Consider the following 20,857-nt stretch of genomic DNA (forward strand, 5'->3'; position numbering starts at 1 on the left):
TATATCGCTCCTTGATCATGGAGAGCGTTGCATAACCGCCTGAAGAGGCACCGTCCTGCCCCAGATATTGCTGTTTTTGTTTGTGTGTACGTGCAGGTTTCCAGCCTCCCCTTGTTACCATGACAAGTGCCATTAGGCACAACAGTGTTTCTCTTTTTAGACTGTAGTTCATACATTCCCCTAGCCTCGATAAAATCTCACGTCTATGTGTGTGTTTGTCTCTACATCAGATCGAAGGCTTGATGGGAGCAACTTGATAAAGAAAGGACAGTTGAGTTCCAGTTATCACTCTCCTGTCTATCGCAGCAGCATTGGAGGCATATTTGAACCAAAATCTTTTAAGATCAGAAGAATGTTCAATATTTTAGAGCTGATCAGTTATTGTAGATAATGAATTTGGTGTCTCCCGGTCAAGAGTGGCAACGATGGACTTGGAAGGAAAGAGTATAAAGAGGGTGAGGAGGAGAGGGAGAATGCCTATGTGCAGGGTCCAACATTTTATGCAATGCCTCTGGCTAGGTCACAATAACAAATCACAAAAACAATAATAACAAAAATCGGTGATGTTGGCTAAAAAATAAGGCAGCTCAACTGTTATCTTCCTGCTCTGGAGAGGCTGCTTGGTGGAGTGACACCCTTAAAAATTGGTCTTTGCTGGGGATTCGTGCCCAGCTGAGAGATAGCGTGTGACTATGTGCAGCCACGGCCACCCACATAGATAAAAAAAGAAACAGTGTCGTGCAGACAAATACACCAGGTCTCACCGACCCCTCAGATGCCTCCACTTTCTTGGAAGTGTCACACACGGCGTGTAAGGGAAGTCATTTGCTTCCATTCCTTCACATGAGAGGGGAAATTCCATCTTTACACTTGTAAGTTCGCTCTTCACACATCCACTGTTTATGTTTCTCTTCCCTTTTTAAGCTTAAGGGTAATAAAAAGAAAAGGTTTTGAGTTCATTTGCTACACGTCTGTCATTTAAACAAGCATATTCCTCCTTCGCATGCAAGCGGCAGGTGTTGTTTGTTCTCATAGATAATAGCAGGTTAGTCCTCTCTCACACCATTTGTTGATTTATAGTTTATCTTTGGCATTTTATGTCCAAGGTAATTGAAATAATTAGGTCAGGTTTCTCTTAAAGACACAAGCACCCGAGCAGCAATCAGAATACTCTCAGGTAATGTGAGAAAGGATTGTTGTAATTTCTGATGGGTTTCTGGGTTTGGGTGAGCAACAGGGCTTCACACTGTTGCGTGTGAACCTCTGGCCCATTGCCAGATAAGAGAGCGAGTTAAGGGACAGGTTGCATAAGAAATGTGGTATGTTTTGATTTTGAAAGAATGTGTGTCACGGAGTATGTGTTTAAATTGTCAATATGCGTGGTCAAGAGTCACGTAGGGCATAAGCGATGACATGATTCCTTCACATTTGAAATTTTTGCCTTTCTAAAAATAATTTTGCAGTGTGATATAAATGCAGGCTCTGGCCACAGTTCAGTCACCACCAAAAGGAAAACGTGTCTCTACTTGTCCATAATGGGAAATGGTGTGTGGTGTCTGAAACACAGTACAGTGATGCCGTCCAATAAAGCAAGGCGCTCCATTTTGGTCATTTCTGCTAACAAAAAGAATTGCTTTAATATGTTTGAGTATTAGTGTGTTGTGTGCTGGTAGTCCGCTGTACATTTATTTTGATTATTTTATTGTACTCTTATAATTTAGATAAATATATCCTATATAATAAATCAATAACATGTACCCTACTGATTCTACAGTAACCTTAGAATATGGGGAGGTTTTGTATATCTTTGTATATTTATTTTAAAATAATAGGCCTATTTGTAGTTTTTTATTTCTATCTGTAGTATCTTTTACTAATTTATTTGTATTTATTTTTCTGATGATTTAATATTACTGGAACAGCTGAGATCAGCGCTACCTCAGCTCATTGTGGATCTTAGGAACTGCTGGCAAAGATTTAAACTCTTTTTTTATTCATTGGCGCTCTCTAGAGGATGACATTTGCAAGTACTCTACATATTTTACAACTACAACTCCCATCATGCACTTCACCCGGCAGCACTTCCGCAATTAAAGGACAACGAGTATTTTGGTGTAGCCTCAGGATAACAGTGTGCTCCGGCAATGGACGGTAAAGCTGTGAAGGCAGTGTTGTTTGACTTGGACAACACGCTCATTGAAACAAGTCGGGCAGGTGGAGTGGCGTTACAAAAGGTGATAAAGTCTGGATTTTGCTCATGTACCATTTAAAGTTTACTTCCAGATGTGTAACGTCAGCTCAACCTAAGGGTTCAATGAACTCAATTAAAGGGATGTCTACTAACTTTACTGGTGACAATATTGTCATTCAGTGTATTTAAGTCAGTTGTTTTAATGGCTGTGTTAAGCGATCATTAAGCTTCATTAGGTGTTGTGAACGGATTGGGTACTGCCGCCGGTTTCACTTCTGATTGGCTGAGTCGCGTTCATAGTCACTGGGAGCGGACAACAATAAAAAAACTTTGAATTTTTACAATGGTGTGTTGCTGTTGCCAATGTTGGAGTGGGTTGGTGAAGTCCATACTGTTCTACTGAAGCCCACACGGTCCATCCACGCCTCCTCTCAGGACTGTGTGGGCATGTGCACACTGTGATTGCTTTGCCATTTTCATAGAAGATATTTGATGACTTGTGATAGCAGGATAAGCACTGATACTACTAATTGATTATTGATGGCTTCCCAGCCCTGCAGTGGTGAAAAGTATATTTACTCAAGTATTGTGTACAAATGGAGGTACTTCTCTACATTGCCTCCTTCATTTCTGAGACAAATAGTGTTTTACTCCACTGCATTTCTCTGATAGCTATTGTTACTTTGCATATTAATATTAGCTCCACCTCCACCAGCTACAACATTAAAATGCTTCTTACATGTTATGCATCAGTTATAATAATAACAGTCATTTGATACATAATAATACCTGATAGTATATGCCTAATACATCATTTTACTTCTCATACTTTAAGTACATTTTGCTGATATAACTACTTCACTTCTAATGGAGCATTATGTTACATTGCTGTATTGCTGACAGTGTGACAGTCATCCAGCATGCACAACAACGGGACCCTGAATCTAAGGCAACTAATTTGAATGAAGGCACCATTCTCTTTTATTATTGTAATGATTATTTTTATTATTTACAGCTGTGCTTTTCATACTGTGAGATGTGAAAAGGGCCCATCTGTCTCCCTCACTCGTTTCACCTGTTTGGGTGGGGCAACTCGCACCTTGATCATTAAGATTAGCACATGGAGTTCAGCGAGTTCAAATAATTCCCAGCAGAGCTCTGACCCACACTGAACAAAGGTGCACTCAGCCAGGATAAACTACCTACTACCTAATGCACCTGTGTGTGCAGAGCCTTTTAAGTGTGAACTTTTGGTGCCACCCATGACGATACTTTAACAGTTCAGAGAGAAATGTTGTGCTTTTATTCCACTACTTTTAATTAACAGCCATTGTTTGCTTTGTTTTTGCAGATAAATATTCTACCTGCAAAAATATGCTTATAAATTCTGGTGTAATGCTATAGATTAAACAACCCAGTAGTAAAGTAGCTAAATGTGTTCCCCATTGCAGGGATGTGAAGAAATGCGCATATACATGTAGTGTACATTGTTAATATTTGTCTTTAATTAAATATGTGACCATTGTTTTTTACAAGATCTGACATTTTGACCAAAGATTTATATTTAAATATAGTAACAGGTTGTTGAAGTGCCCACATTCACCAAAGTAAGTGTCCTCAGTGCTGCCTGCAACTGTGCTTCTCCCACCACTGACTGATGTATTGCACTTCTACTCTTCTCTACTACTTTATTGCTTAATTATATATTCATGTTTTAATTTTATGAGTCTATCTGCTTGAACCTTGCAGACCAGTGAACTTTTGAAGACCACACTGGCCCTTGATGACGAGACAGTGAGCAGCATTTGTGAAAACTTCAAGCAGAAGCTTTACCATGAGAGTTTTGACCCCTCAGCTGGCAGATCCATTGATGAGGTCCGTGTGGGTCACTGGGAGAAGAGCATCCAGGAGGCTGTGGGCAGTTGTTCCCCACCTTCGCTGGCAGCTCAGTGCTACTACTTGTGGAAAAATAGTCGGCTGGAGGTTCTCAGTCTGTCCCCTGAAATATGCAACCTCTTGAAACAACTGCGTGGGAGATACAAGCTGTTGCTGCTGACCAACGGGGATGCTCAGACCCAGAGAGAGAAAGTGGATGCAGTCAGATGTGAGGAGTTCTTTGACGCCGTCGTGATTGGGGGAGAACACACGGAGGAGAAACCATTCCTCTCCATCTTCACATTGTGTTTCGACATGCTGAAGGTGGAGGCCCAGGACTGTGTTATGGTGGGAGACTCTCTGGACACAGATATTCAGGGGGGCTGTAATGCGGGAGTACGGGCTACAGTTTGGATCAGAAGGGCAGGAGGTGCAGTGCCCGATGGTTCAGTGAAACCAGACTACACTATCTCTACTGTGCTGGACCTGCCAGATATTCTGGCACAACTGAAATGAGGACAAGTGTGTGTGAAACAAGTGAATGATGTGGGGTTTTGTTCAGAATTTTTAAATTATGGATATGTTAAAAGATGAATTTCATGATCTTTTTTCAGCTTTCAACAAAGGTATTTTTTACTTGTTTTATGCATTCCGCTTGGCGTTTTACACACCAACAAAGTGTCATTACGTGGAGTCCATAGTCAAGTTCAGTCAGTATAGGTATAATATTGAAATAGCTGTACTTGAGTATTCTGAATATATACATTTTCTGCTTCTTTAGACTTCTACACTACATTTAAGAGGGAACTACTACTCTTTTTTTTTTTTTTACCCCATGACCTTAAAAAAAACAAAACATCCCACATTTTTCAAACATGAAATATTTAAAAAGCTTAAAATCTCCACGACTACCAAACAATAACAGAAAAATGTTACTTATGACTTGATTCCACAGGGGCCAACTTTCTGCAGAATGAGTTTACTTTCTCACATACATTTTGCTGATATTTTTGTTCTATCAGATCAGATTATAAAGTAGGACTATTATTTGTTATGGAGTTGGTACCTGAGTAAAGGATTTGAATTCTTGGTACAGCCCTTAATTTTTATTCAATGCTCAGAATGACTACAAAAAGACCTTTGAGTTCTCTGTACACTCCTTAACAGATGTTGACAGAACACATTCGTTCCATCATATGCTGCTACTTGTTTTTTTCTTCAAGTCTTGACTAAAATAACACTTTTGACAAAAGGAGATAAACTTACCAAGCACTTGGCTATTTTGACACATCATGGCTTTACAGTTTGTTTCCTTTGGCATGGTTATTTCTAGCAGCTTCATAGAATAAAAAGACCCATTTTCATAAAACACACAGAGAGCAATTTCATAATAGACACTTTCTTTTGATTTGTAGCCTGTCACATTTAAGGCGCGTATCTTTACTGGTTGTCCTGCAAAAATTATTTAACGTCTAATTTGACTTTGATGTTCATTGCTGCGAGCTCGGCTACAAAGTAGCGGAAGACATAAGGAACAGACACTGAGTCAATAGAGTCACTTTTACCGCACAGAGTGCAGACAGTCTTACGGTGGCGCATGGCCGACCAGAAGGGTGGTGGTTTTTCTAACAGAGGGGAGAGCAGGCTGCCACAGTCAACACACACCTGAGCCACTGAACGGTCAGAGCAGTTGAAGAGGCGATCATGAAGCAGGAATGACGAGCCGTGGGCCAGCAGGGCGTCTCGCTCCATCTCTCCGAAACGGATGCCTCCCTGGATGTTCCTCCCTCCCACTGGCTGGTTGGTCACCTTGTCTCGTGCTCCCGTGGTCCTCACCTGAAACTTGTCGGAGACCATGTGACGTAGCCTCTGGTAGTAGACGACCCCGATGAAGATGTCGGCCTCTAGCTCCTGACCGCTCAGACCACTGTAGAGCCGCTCCGTGCCGTAGTAGTTGTAGCCACCGGCCCGAAGCATTTCACCAAAGTATTCCAGCGCAGAGCTCTCCTCTGAGAAGGTGAAGGGTGTGGCGTCGTGGCTCAGGCCGTGCAGGGCGCCGGACTTGCCGGCCATGCTCTCAATTAGCATCCCGATGGTCATGCGGGACGGGAAGCCGTGGGGGTTGAAGAGGATGTCGGGACTCATGCCGCTCTCTGTGAAGGGCATGTCCTCGGCCGGCCAAAGGCGGCTCAGGATGCCCTTCTGACCGTGGCGACTGGCAAACTTGTCACCAATGGTGGGGTTTCGTGGCACTCGTACAGTGATGCAGACACGTTTAAACCGGCCTGAGCCAGTGTCGTTGCTGCAGATCTTTATGTTGTCGACAACGCAGGCCTCTTGGCTCCTAGGAGAAAACAGGGAAAAACACATTACTTGTTGTCATTTGAATTTCATGTTGAATTTAATTAGCATTGAATCATTTGTTTTTCTGTATATGGAGATAATTCTAGAAGTCCAATCATTATTTCCTTATTTGAAAGTGGCATTACCTTTAGTGAACTGATAAAAAAAAAAAAACATGACCACACAAATGTTGCCACCTACTTGTAGAAGTTGATGAAGGTCTGGCCAGTGTTGAGGTTGATATAGCTGTAGAAGGGGTCTCCATACTGAAGTGTTGATCCAATGTGTGGTAGTCCATCAGCATCCAGTTTATCATTTATTTTAGGGTCACCTGGCTTGGTCCCAAACACAACGCCGTCTTCACCCTTCACCTTGTCTGCCAGGTCCACCAGCTCAGTCTTGTAGATAGTTCCGTGGGCGAAGCCTCTCTCCCAGGATGACTTGTTCACAATCTAACAAGAACAAAGTGTGTCAGGATTTCACTTTACTTCTACCAGGGATTATTAACTACTGTGTTTCACTCACCATGGCATCTTCCATGTCATAGCCTGTGTAGGATATGACAGCCACGATGGCGTTGGTGCCACTGGGGTAGTTGTCCAGGTTGTAGTGGTCGTACATATAGGGCCTGACCAGTGGGCTCTGAGGGGTCTGGAGCCGGTACAGCTTGTTATCAGAGCGATCCATGAATGAGTGCAGGGGGAAACCCATAGTCTGTTTACCTGCAAAGAGTGTAGGTTTAGTATCTGATAAAGCCACTTCATGACTTTACAAGAGAAAGGCTATACAGCAGCTCGTGAAGGCCTTTAATACATTAATACATGTTAACCAGTGGTCACAGACTTACCCATCTGACACTGGTACATGTTCCTAGGACTCTGGTTGTGGTCTGAGTAGGGGATGAAATTAGCCACCACACTGAGCATACTGTGAGGGAAGAGCTCCTGGTGTGTGGTCACTCCTGGCTCAATCTCATCCTCCAAGATGCCCACATTGATGTAAAGCTGCAGCAAGATAGACAAAGAGGATTACATAAAATTAACAAATAAGCAAAACAAATCAACCTTTCCAGTTGTGTGCTTTAGGCATTGGGCTAACACAACCACCACAGCACAGTTGGAAATCATAGTTTACACATACTTGTTCAAAGGTGCCAATCAACTCCTGCTTGCCAAGAGCTAAGTTGCGTACAGGCCGCACCATACGACAGGGTGTTGTGAAGAGGAACAGGCCTGGGTACAAGCTGGCCTTGCCCGTTTTTGGAACCAGAACTATCTCAGTCCAGGGAGGGATCTTCTTCTCTTTCAGCACCTGAAAGTATTCGTTTGCAATGTCAGTTTTTATAAATAATGTAATTTAATAAAGTACAGCCATTTGATTTTGTATCTAATGCAGTTGACATACCTTGAACCTGCGCATTGAATCAACCACAACTGGGGCTAATTCAGTCTCCACCCAGCCAACGACTGCCCCATCAAGGACCACAGGGTAGCAGTCTGAAAAGGCATGGCCAGGAGATCCATCCACTGGAGTAACACCTTAGGCACCAGAGACAGAAAACATCTTAGCCCACTGACATGAACTTTAACATTTGTGTCAGAAATCCCATTTTAACCATAACTGCTGACTGAAGTGATCACTCACCAAGGGAGCAGAGCAGAGCAGGCAGGGTTATGGTGGGCAAGGATTGTGCAACAATCTCACAGCTGGCCGTCATGTGGTTCATGAGTCCACAAGGCTCTCCGTCTGGAGTGTGGACGGGACACAGGAAGCCCCAGGACTCAGGCAGCAGCTTACGAACAGAAGTGGTCCTCATCTTGGCGAATGCTGCTCCTCTGTGCACACAGCGGAAGTGGGACAGGTAGCGGATGAAGTTGAGCTTGTCAGCTACCACACACAGGCCTGTGTTCTGCAGCATGCCAAGACCTGCGGACAGAGGCGAAAAAGATGCTTATTCAATGGACGAGCTACATTTTCACACCATAACATGTACTCATTCTCCACTCATATGGCCACACCTGTTCTGGAGTTGAGGTTCCCAGTGGCCAGCAGGTATTCAAAGGGTTTGGTCAGATCAGTGCCCATGTTGAATAGCTTCATCATCTTTTCAGCACTCCATGCTCCACCCAGTTTGCTGCCTCTCTTGTCAAAGGAGAGCTTCACAGACGTCAACCAGGCAGCCAGTCTCTCCTGTTGAGGATGTTGTAGCTGTTAAATCTACAGCTCAATAATTCTAAGAAAAATAAAGGTTTACTTTGGTGTACTTCCACTGAGATTTAATGTCTCTTTGAAGAAAATAACATTTCTGTAGAGATGCGGTAAAACTGCTGATCAGTGCCAATGATTTGCTCCCAAGTGTTAATATTTCTGGCTTTAAAGTCTCACAGATTTTTTACACATTTACACATTGGTGTGCAGACTGTCAGTTCCTTTCATCACCTGAGGCCACTAAAAGGACATATATCACTCAGTACTCATTCAAATCATTTCATGACCTTACCTTCAAAAACATGAGGTAAAGCTGACCGGGAGTCAGCACTTCCTGACACATAATGCTGTCAGGGTTTTCCTCCATGCACTCCTGCTTAGCAAACGTGAATAGCTTCCTGGTCATCAGACACAGCAGGTAGAACTTCTCCATGTCTGATTTTAGGTGGATACAGATGCACTCCCTGGTGAAAACAGAACACAACTCATTTAGATAAATGTACCAAACAAACAAACAAAAAAAACTCTATAAAGTCACTGAAACTTACTCTATCAGGAAGTTGGCACACTGCTCGTTTGTATACCACTCAGGAAGGTTCATCTTGACCCTGAAGCGCTCTCCGAGGTAATTAAGCACCTTGCTGCGGGTGGTGCAGCCCTCCTCCATGACAATGCGCAGCATCTCAGATGCACAGCTCTTGTAGAAGGAATTGTCCTCTCGGCCCTTGATCAACTCCTGGTAGATCTGGAAGTCTGTGAAGTCCACTAGAGCCTGGAGGACAGTACAGAGAAAACGAGCTGTATTAACAGAATAGAAGAGAGTTTAAAACCTTGTATTTTATTATATTTTTCCAAGATATTCAGTTCTATTTCCATCTCGTCGCTCTTTTCACATAATAATAAGTGCTACGTAACTTTAACTTAACTTTCTAAAATACATCAACCCTGATTATTACCTTGAGCGCAAAGCCTAGTGGAAGGAAGAAGAGCTCTTTCTGGTAGATAAAGTTCAGCATCACAGTCCCGTTTTCCAGATAATGCAAGTTCATGTTGATGGCTGTGTGCTCTTCCTTCACACAACGCATAGAAATACCTGGGAAAAGATGATGACATCCATTTTTGAAAGATATGCAGCTTTAATTGTTGAGCCTAGACTATTATTACACTGTGCCTGTGTTTTGCAGATGATCTAAAAGGTTATATTTACCATACTGAGTGTATCCCTGGCCCCTGCTCTTCCACTTAGGTCTTGACATGGCAATGGGATAGTTCCTCCTTGGCATTATCAGCATACGGATAACCTTTTCAATTCCATTCACAATGAAATAACCTCCCATTTCCTGTTGATGTTAAACAGCAAGTTGGTACTTTCTTCATTAATAAAGATGCATGTAATGAATTTCTGTTCATCTTGCAAATATTTAAAATGTGTGTCTTGCCTCTGCTTCTTCATGGTGTTCAACAAGCTCTTTGGGGGACATGCCATGCAGGTTACACAGCTTGGACTTCACCATGATTGGCAGCTGACCCAGGGACTGTTTGATGATGCCTTTGGGAACTCCGTTGATTGACCAGCTGACGTCTGCCTGAGATGAAACACAACCAATTAAAGGAATGACTTTTGGTCTATCATTTAGTGCAGCGCTGCCTTACGTCTGAGACTTACCACTATCTTTCCTTTGTATGAACATCTTCTTCCCCTGCACTCTGCCGGAAACACCTTCATATCCTGGCAGATGCTGCCTTTGGCGACCACTGGGTTGTAGATGGTGGCTTCAACAAACACAAGGCTGATTCTGTCATTTTTAACTGTGAACTCCAAGGGGGGGATGGACTGAGAAAGACAAGTCACCACAAAACGAGAAAATGAGAAACTTTAAGAACAGAAAGACTTAGCATTAGAGGTACTAAAAGAAGGTAAACACAAACACTTCACGCAGGGACACTTGAAGCTAACTTAGTAACCTAGCAATCCAAATCACAGCTCACTTGTTTGAGAGTTGTTTTTACTTATTATTCACAATATTAGATTTCATATTGTTAGAATTACATTTTAGTTCAAGAGTTTCGGTTTTTGAGGATGATAGATCATTTCAAAGTCTAGTTATTATGTATTAGCTTTTCCAACAGACGTCATAAATACATTACAGACAATTAGAGAACGTTTCAAGCAAATCTGGCTAAAACGATTTGTACGTACAAAAAGCTAACATTTACTTGACTTGGCTGGGTGTCACTTCAATATACAAGCCTAAAGTGACAGATAATTTTACTACATCTCAAAAGAGTAATGAGTTCACATCTTTGTGAACAAAGTTAAACTGACCTGCACAACGCGGCTGAGTCCTTCAGTGACAGCCTGGTCAAACGACTCGATGTGAGCTTTTGTCAAATCCTGAACAGCAGCATGCTGACCCTCCTTCAGGACGCCAAAACCTCCCTCTGTCAGATTCTTTAGACTCGGACCTTTGGGCAAATTACTCCACTTTTCTGAAAAGTCCATGCTCGCACTCCCAGCGATACATATGCTTGTTTACCACATGTGCATGGTGACACAGGAGGTACATCCCTCTGCCACAGGAAGTCTTCTTCTTCTTCTTCGCAGAGGCTTTGTGGCATCTATGTTGTTGGACTACTGCCACCTTGTGGTTATAGCCATCTCCTGTAATGGCCGGTTCTCCAGTAGGCTTTTCATTCCATCATGGGTGAAATCTTCCGTATATTCAGTTTCAAACTCATGATATTGTTCCAGGTAGATGCTTCCACACCATCTGACATGCGCTGATGATATTAGCACTCTGCAAATGATATTTAGTAAGCTTTTGTGACTGTTGCAAGACTTGAACAAGCATGCAAAAGTCCCTTCTCGGTCCAATTATGACAATGCATCTTTTTCTAGTCAATTTTATTTATACATCCCAATATAACAAATTTGTCTCAAGGTTCTTTACAATCTGTACAGAACAGGACACCCTCTGTCCTTAGACCCTCGATTCAGATAAAAACCCTTTTACCAGGGGAAAAAATGGAAGAAACCTCAGGAAGAGCAACAGAGGAGGGATCCCTCTCCCAGGATAGACAGACATGCAATAGAAGGGGCCGTAGCATTCTTTGCTTTAGAGAAATGACAATATTTGAAAATATTTTTTTATTTTATTTGCAGAGAGAAATGGCTGGAGTCACTGTACAAGAAGTGGCTCAAAGAATCCTGTGAAAGAATGACAAGAAATATTTTTATCTAGAAAATATTATACTAAAAACATGTTTTAGTATAATTGTATTATGTATAGTGCATTTTGTGCAAGTGGCACTTTTTCTTCAAGGGACACTGCAGAGGTTCTTTCAGTGCCCTGTTCATCCTTACATGGTGAAGATTGTGGTTCAGAGCATAGTTACACATTTAAACATAGCCTTTCCTTTCATATGAATCTGTGCTGTTTTGACAGGTGTTGATATTGATACCTTGATTTCTTGAGACAAAAGACTTCTTTTCCTCCTTCTTTGATAAGCTGAAAATTTAGGAGGAGGTCAAGCACATATGGGTGATTCCCTTCGAGCAAGTTAAAGGGCAGTATTTTTCCTAGTGCAAATCCAGTGACTAACAATATTTTTGTCTTTTGAGCACAAGAGGCATTTGCCTTGAATAAAATGTGCTACATAAATAAAATGGCCCTTCATATAAAAGCACTGACATGTACATCAGAATGCACCTACAATTAGTTGATAATGAATCACATTTGAATCATTGAAGCTCAATCCATTATAACATAATAAGCAGTTGTTTACACAGTGATTTTCCATTTGTTGGTGTGGTTATAAAGTTGAAATAATATTATAAATATTTAGTTTTGCTGTAACATTCATTTATTAAAATGGATTTAAGTTTGGATTGATATAATGACTTTGGAATTATACTTTTAATTAAAATGTTTTCTTGTTATTTTTTTCCAATAAATTGTTGGAAAATAGACTAAATTTCAAACGATTAAAGTGAGTTTGTTTAAGAAGCTGGGCTATATTATTTATATTACATTATATGCTATATTAAATAGGCTACTCTTCACATTTATGCTATACTATATTATATGCTTAAACTGTATGTTATATGTGGGAAAATATGTTTTATTCATATTTCTGCATTGCTCAGCAATGGGGTGTGAGGGCAAATAATGAAACTACCATCTATTTCTGCTGTGTGCTCTGTACTTAAAGAGGGACACAATCATGCATCAGTTGGTGCCCATCAGAAAACCAGACTCTTAAACCCAGTGTAACGTTAACCAAATAAAACTGTAAAGTCAAATGGTCAACAATAAAGCTGTAACCTGTTTTTAACTTACAGAGCACAATGTGCAATGCAATCAATGACAGCTTAAACTACTGTAAGTCAACACACCCTGCAGACTCTCAAACCAGTGTAATGTTATAACTAAATTAAACTGTAAGGCTACATGATCAACAATAAACCTGTAACCTCTTTCCAGCCAACGGCAATAATTAATTAAGGTGATGGCATAGACTGTAGGCCTATGGGTGATGACAGCCAGCGGGACGTAAATAATTACGTTAATCAACAAGTTTGGAAAGTAAACAAACGCTCATTCATCTTTTCAAAACGAACTACAGTCAGAGCAAACCTCCCATAGGTCGTAGCTGAAGCAAGAAGCAAGCTAACGTTAGATGGCCAATGCTGAGGTAAACATGTTCACTCACCACAGGTTACTAATTATTAAAAAATAAACATTGTTCACGAGTCCTCACCTCGAGTCCCCATCTCTGCCATTAATGTATGTGCTTAATATATATGAAAATGATACAAAGATTTAAATAAATTACATTTAGACTACCTGACAGATACTGAGAAAAGTGGAAATCCTGTATACATCGACACTTTGGTTAATGAGACTTAGAATGTTGCATAGGCCTCCCTAACATGGTGAATTATTTTAGTGGACAACAAAGATAAATGTTATTGACTGTGTTAAATGTTTGTCCTGATGTTCTGTAAGTCTGAATTTCTCCTCTCAATCAACTTCACTGAACCACTGAAATAAACTCCTGTTAGTTTCTGTATCTGTGTCGCTGCACTGACTGCTGTGATTGATGGTCATTGCTCCTCTCCTCCAGGAGGAGGCGGTGCAGGACAAACAAACAGCTGCTTTGTGACGGAAACAAGAAGATAATGAAGCAGCTATAGGACATAAAGAGCTTGTCGTTGACGGTGCGTGTTGTCCCAGCTGATTGTTGAAGAGTGTAAAAAGACTGGGTCCCGCTGTATTACTCAGGCTGCACTACAGCGTCTATTCACAGGCGCGATCCCACTACTGAGCGGCACGGGGGCTTTGACCTGCTCCGTTTCCGACCTGGGCCGGTGCACCCCTCCTTAGACGACCTGGTGGTCCCGGGCTCCCCCAGGAGCACCATATCGATACCGAACTTAGTGCGGACACCCGATCGGCATAGTCCGCTGCAGCTCAGAGCTCCTGAGCTCAAACGGTCCGCCAGCCTCAGCCTCCCGGTAGCTTGGATTACAGGCGCGCGCCACCGCACCCGGCGAGGATCAGCTGCTCTCATCGGGCTTTTAGCTCCTGCAAACGTGACGTCACCAGCGAGCACGCTCAGGCGACATCTAGTGACCAAAACCTGCACCTGCAGCTGCTGAGTTATTTGTACAATGATCCTAAAGCTCCCTCACTGATTAAACCTTATTTCAATAAAGATATTTTTTTCAATATTTTTTTCCACAAAAAAGTAAGATAAAGAAGCAGCGATGAAGCTGATGTGTGATGTAAGCTAAATACATCATGGTTAAAGTTGTTTGTTGAACATCATTAATATGACATAGTTTCAACATCACACTACAATTTAGGTGCAATAAGGTTTAAAAAGCCACTTAACGTTAGCTGGATTCAAAACCTCTTAACTCATGAGGTGTTAATAATATATGAGCCTTTGGTTTATTTAGTGAAGCCTGGTTCACACACAGGTGTTTTCACTTGTTGCCTTATTAGGCATCCTGTCAGGACTGTGTGGATGTGTACAGACCAAACTCCATTAACACCTTCTGACTCTCCTGTTTTATTAATTCTGTTAAGGTGGTACAACAGACATATTTAACCTTCCAATTATTTTTATATTTGTACATCCATTATCTTATAAGGTACTGTTTATATTCACTCACAACTAGGCAAATAATCAATTCATAGTAGTACAACTTTATTATGGCTTGTCAGAGAATTCAGAAAGAAGGACCTTAAGATCATTTGATATATACACTATATTTAGCAAGTATTTGATGAAGTTTTTTTGTTTGTTTTACAAACTATGGCGTTTTGATAATTCTTCTGTTAACATAATGTAACATTTTTTGAATAGTCCTACATATCCCTATATTCTGTAAAGGCAAATATCAACAGTGCAGAGTGTCAAGCAACCTGATTGGCTGATCCAACTTCTGTCAGAAGACGGGTCCTCTGTTAAACTAATGAGAACAGATACCCTTTTTACATACTGAGAAGGTTAGGGCTTGGATTACATGAGGCCACGTACAAAAGACTATAGGTGAGAGTTGGAGCGCGTCTTGTTGTCATCTGTTTGAAGTCTGCAGGAAAAGGCAAACAGTGTCTGCCAAAGGCTGTGGGTGGACGATAGGCAACCTGAAAATGTCAGCACCAGATGGAGGATGGGGCTATAGCGGTGTCTCCTAGCCAAGTTTGGGGATGGTACTGGACGGCAGAGGCTGAAGGAAGAAGAAGAAGAATGGAAATGCAGCTGACTACCATAAACAGAGCGTAGAGGATGGGGTGGGAGCTGAGGGTGATGTAAATATATGATAGAGCCTGAGGCATAATATATCTAGTAAGAGCTGAGAGGGCGGCGGCTGAAGGTTTCCGGCAGGGGCTGTAGGTGGTAGTTTGGTCTGCAGCTGTCTGTCAGAATATGCAGGTGGAGGCGGCATCTGCAGGTTGCTGGCAATGGCTGCCGGTGGAGGGCTTGGACTGCAGCTGTCTACCCGAGTTTAAAGGTGGAAGGGACTGCTGTAAGTTGCTCACAGATGATCTAGGTGGCAGGTGGTTGACAAATGCTGCAGGCAGGGGCTGGAGGAGGATGTAGGTAAAGGTTTTGGGTTGCATGCAGCTGTTTGTCAGAATCTGCAGGTGGAGGTGGCAACTACAGGTTCCTGGCAGAGGATGTAGGTGCAGGCTGAAAGAGGTTGCGGATGGATCAGGGTTTTTCAGCTTTAAGAGACAGTAGAGGTGGTGGAATGTGTACGGAAGAGGTTTTAGGTTTAGGAGCATATGTTTGCTCTCTGCAGGTGGAGGCAGATGCAGAAGCTGGGTGGTAAAGGCTGGAGGCAGAGGCTGGATCTACAGCTGAGTGAAAGGCTGTAGGCTGAGAAAGGTTCTTCATCTGGCAGGAATAGGTGGATGTTGGTTTGCAGGTGGATGGTAAAAGAGGCAGAAAGTGTGTGGAAGAAGCAGTTTAAAAAACATTAGCTTTGTTCATTGTTGCTTTTGCATTAACAACATGAATGCTTTGAGTTGTGAGACTTTTAAAGATGACTTAAAACCACAGTATTATTTACAGATTTCATGTCATTCAACCATTGTGACATTTTAATTCTGTTTGTTATCAGCTCTTTTCTTTGGTGGCTGCAACATGAGCGAACAGAAGAAAAATCAAAACAGCATCTTAGTTCTTCTACACTAGGCACACTTGCACATAGTTTTTGAAGGAACTTGGCATGTAGGTTGGCCCAAACATCTTGGAAAACTACCCACAGTTCTTCTTTGGATTAAGGCGCCTCAAGTGCTTCTCTCTCTTTATGTACAGGTGCTTTTCAGAAAATTAGAATATTGTGAAAATTTCACTTTTTCAAAAATCCATTTCTCAAAATATTAGAGTATTACAAAATCGAGCCCTCTCACCTGTCTGCACATTTCCCCACTTCTCAGTTCATCTGTTTACACAGGGCTCTGTGGGGGCCATCCCTTCACTTCCACGAATCCTTGTTCTTCTTTAAGCTGAAAATAGTCCTTAATGACTTTTGCTGTATGTTTGGGGTCATTGTCATGCCGGAGAATACCTTTGGGGCCAATCAGATGCCTTCCTGATGGTATTACACGATAAACAAGTATCTGCCTGTACTTGTCAGCCTCGATTAATTCTGACCAAATTTCCAACTCAGTTTGCAGAAATTCAGCCTCAAACTATCAAGGAACCTCCACTATGCTTCACTGTTGCCTGCTCATTGTTGTACCGCTCTCCAGCCCTTTGGCAGAGCAGAGGGGGGCTGGGAGCTGGGGGGCACTTTTGAGACGACTGGCAGGTCAGCAGGTGGGATGGTGGACTGAAGACTTGGGACCAAATTCAACAACTTTGGCATGTCAGCAGCAGAAGAGGAGGGCTGAGGAGTGAGGACCAAATTCAGCACCTTAGAAGGTTTGGAAGGACGAGCCTTGAAGCTACGCGTCCTCTTCTGGGGAAGGTCAGCAACACACGAGAGTGGGCTCCAGTAAACATCGTACTTAACAACATACATTTATAATCTCACAAGAGAAATATCTACATCAGACACACTGCAGAGGACTACTTTGTTAAAGACCCTTCACTGATTCTGTCCATTTTAAAGGATTTATAGATAAACAACCTTTATTTTATTTTACACCCAGCTGCAAGAAGAATTTGAAGTAAAAAGGACAATAAAATAGATTTTGGAATTGAAAACTGAAATTGTCACAGAGTAAAGCTGTAACTTAATAGGAAAGTTACTGTGATGTAAATGAGTCCAATAAGCAACGCAATCGGCCTCTAGACTGTGTCCCAAAACATTCAGTATTCACAAGCCAGATGCCATTTTTTAAAAGCTGTCTAATGCTTTAGTTCTTGAGGATGACACTGTGAACAATTTGCAACATAAACATTTCTTTGTACCTAAAATATGAAACTCAAATGTCTGACCTGGTCGTCCCTGCAGCATGGACATTTGCTGGAGGCTCCAGGCTTCCTTGCACTCTCTGCCCGGCGTGCAGAGATTCTCTTTCCCCACCGGTAGTCTTGGTCTTCAATGGGAATATCACACTGCTACAATACACACACTGAATAATGAGAATTTCATTCCATAATATTCTTTATAAAATGTAAATTTCTCTTTGAAAATTACAGTACTTTTCATCATCATGTAGTTCTTTGTTTAAACCCATTGGTGAAAAAGGTCAAATTAACCTGCCAGGGTGCACCAGGATGGTGTTGCTAGATATAACGTTACTTTTCTGATTTTGATTATTTTATTTGAGATATTAAAAGATTACATTAATATTATTATTATTTAATTTTAAGCACATTTTTGTATTTGGTTAATGATGAAATGATCCAGTACAGTCCAGTTCTGACAGTGCATCATTACAGTAAACTAATGACCTCCTACGTAAACAATAACTTCCGCATGCGTGGGTGCTGCACAGAGGACTTTCAAAATGTTCAAATCTAATGTTTTCGATGATTGAAGTTTGTTGTGTAGCTTTCATCAGTCTCTGTGAGGCTTTAGTCCTCGTCAGGATGGAAATCGTGTAAAACTTGAGAAACATTTTGTTTGACAGTTTGACAGAGGGTTTTTTTTAAATGATGATCCTATATATATGATGCATCTGGAGACAAAATGGCAACCATGGAATCCTTCACATCCATCTGTTTTACAGTCGCACCTCACTTCTGGAATTAGGTTTCATCCACTCAGCCTGCAAAAGGCCACATCTAACAATGAAGAAATGTTCACGTGACTGCGGCCTCAGTCATATATTTTGATATAAGCTTGGCTTTAGTCTTTGTATTATGGGGTGTCAATATTCATATATTAAGGGTGTTGTGTTTTAATGCAACTAAAATAAGTAGGCCTATGTAGAATATAAACAGGAGTTAGGAAATGAATGTGTCATAATCACAATATGCTTAATTGGTCATTTATCTCATCAAAAGAGGCAGAACTAAGATCTTTATTATTTCTTCTATTCAAGCATCAATCGTGTTAAATAACATGGTGTAGATACAAAGGGACTGCAAAGCATTTTACTAAATCTGAGCTAAAACAAAGGAAAGTCATTTGTATGTCTGTTTCAAGCTGTTCATGATGAAGGAAGGAAAATAACAAAGCAACAACAACATTAAACGTTAAATGTTTGCCCTGATGTTCTGTATGTCTGAATTTCTCCTCTCGATCAACTTCACTGAACCACTGAAATAAACCCTGGTAGTTTCTGTATCTGTGTCGCTGCACTGACTGCTGTGATTGATGGTCATTGCTCCTCTCCTCCAGGTGGAGGCGGTGCAGGACAAACAAACAGCTGCTTTGTGACGTCTTAAATGTCATGTAGTTGAATATCTGCTTGTAAAAAGCAGAACTGAAGAAGTCCTTTGGATGAGGGACGAAACGTCTTCCAGTTTCTTCAACCAAGTCCAGTTGCCCTTGATTTTAACCTTCGTTGGATGCTTGTAAAAAGCTGCTTCATATTTATTTGAAGATATTGTATTATTTATATTTGACACCAATACCTTTAGTAAGAATGGTGAAAGGTGTGCACATTACCTAAAGAGGAATACAGTTTATTCTTTCCACAGAAACGCTGGTAGTTTCTGCTGCTGTGATTGATGGTCATTGCTCCTCTCCTCCAGGTGGAGGCGGTGCAGGACAAACAAACAGCTGCTTTGTGACGGAAACAAGAAGATAATGAAGCAGCTATAGGACATAAAGAGCTTGTTGTTGACGGTGCGTGTTGTCCCAGCTGATTGTTGAAGAGTAGGAAGAGTGTAAAAAGACTGGGTCCCGCTGTATTACTCAGGCTGCACTACAGCGTCTATTCACAGGCGCGATCCCACTACTGAGCGGCACGGGGGCTTTGACCTGCTCCGTTTCCGACCTGGGCCGGTGCACCCCTCCTTAGACGACCTGGTGGTCCCGGGCTCCCCCAGGAGCACCATATCGATACCGAACTTAGTGCGGACACCCGATCGGCATAGTCCGCTGCAGCTCAGAGCTCCTGAGCTCAAACGGTCCGCCAGCCTCAGCCTCCCGGTAGCTTGGATTACAGGCGCGCGCCACCGCACCCGGCGAGGATCAGCTGCTCTCATCGGGCTTTTAGCTTCTGCAAACGTGACATCACCAGCGAGCACGCTCAGGCGGCATCTAGTGACCAAAACCTGCACCTGCAGCTGCTGAGTTATTTGTACAATGATCCTAAAGCTCCCTCACTGATTAAACCTTATTTCAATAAAGATCAACAATTTTTATGTTTCAAAATCTGCCTGTCGGTAAAATATAACTCCACCACCAAAATTCAAAACAGCAGTGGAATCTACGTCACTCCCAAAGGTCTTTACAGTAGTTGTAGTAGCAGTGCTGCAGACACTAAATCTAAGTCATTCATGTTTTTGTATAAGGTTTGTTTACATCAGTGTGACTTAAACACATGACTACCTTTGTACATTCACTCTGAAACTTTAGTGATTTAACAATTTAACATGGCATAATATGACAATATATGCACTGTGGAGCTAAATGATTCACAATAATACCTTAATCAGTTCTGACTTTCAAAAGGTGCTCATTTTTGTTTGCATAGCCTATAAAGGGATAAATTAAATGTCATTCAGAATCAGAATCAGAAGGAGTTTTATTGCCAAGTAGTGTTTTACACATACGAGGAGTTTGCTTTGGTGATAAGGTGCTACACGTAGACAAATACACAGTTGACATAAATAAATGTATAAATATATAAATATGGAATAAAGAAATGCAAGTTATATAAGAATAATAAAAGAACAGAGAAAATAATACACTATTTGCAGAGAAAGAACAATGTGGCAGATATTTACATGTGCATTACTCTGGTTTGTGTTGTGCAGACGTGTTGCAACAGAAGAGAATATTGTGTACATAAATATATAAATTGACAATATAAAAATATAGAAAAACAACGATTAACAATTAACAACAAATATGTGCAATGTGCCAGGTTTGTGCATGATATGAAATGAAGTAAAAATTTAGACGTGCAGAGACATTTGCATCATTTGAAAGGGGACAGTGTCAGTGGGGGACCCGGGCCTTGTTAATGAGGCTAGCTGCAGAGAAACCTCCACCTAACCTGTGAACTGTTAGAGGTCTCCTATTTGAAATGTTGTCTCAGATATCCTCCTACAGAGTTCTAGTTTGTGTCGAGATGTTTAAATTTATCTTTGTGGCAC

General features: G+C 41.6%; 2 protein-coding genes across 2 annotated transcripts; one reads left to right on the forward strand and one right to left on the reverse strand.

Moving 5' to 3' along the window:
* The first annotated feature begins 2,087 nt into the window (after positions 1–2,087).
* Positions 2,088–5,354, forward strand: LOC119917265 (N-acetylneuraminic acid phosphatase). Its single transcript, XM_038737486.1, has 2 exons — positions 2,088–2,234; positions 3,941–5,354. The coding sequence occupies exons 1-2, from the start codon at positions 2,145–2,147 to the stop codon at positions 4,580–4,582; spliced, it is 732 nt and encodes a 243-aa protein (XP_038593414.1). The 5' UTR covers positions 2,088–2,144; the 3' UTR covers positions 4,583–5,354.
* Positions 5,355–5,527: 173 nt separating this feature from the next.
* Positions 5,528–11,120, reverse strand: polr1b (RNA polymerase I subunit B). The gene is made up of 15 exons (XM_038737485.1): positions 10,944–11,120; positions 10,284–10,451; positions 10,057–10,203; positions 9,825–9,957; positions 9,574–9,710; positions 9,166–9,389; positions 8,910–9,081; positions 8,428–8,599; positions 8,054–8,335; positions 7,814–7,947; positions 7,550–7,720; positions 7,257–7,413; positions 6,935–7,131; positions 6,611–6,861; positions 5,528–6,410 (listed from the first exon to the last, which is right to left on the reverse strand). The coding sequence occupies exons 1-15, from the start codon at positions 11,118–11,120 to the stop codon at positions 5,528–5,530; spliced, it is 3,405 nt and encodes a 1,134-aa protein (XP_038593413.1).
* Positions 11,121–20,857: the final 9,737 nt, after the last annotated feature.

The sequence above is a fragment of the Micropterus salmoides genome, unplaced genomic scaffold (genome assembly GCF_014851395.1).
Source record: "Micropterus salmoides isolate LMB-PRFRI ecotype aquatic unplaced genomic scaffold, ASM1485139v1 Ms_hic_scaffold_22, whole genome shotgun sequence".
Lineage (NCBI taxonomy): Eukaryota > Metazoa > Chordata > Actinopteri > Centrarchiformes > Centrarchidae > Micropterus > Micropterus salmoides.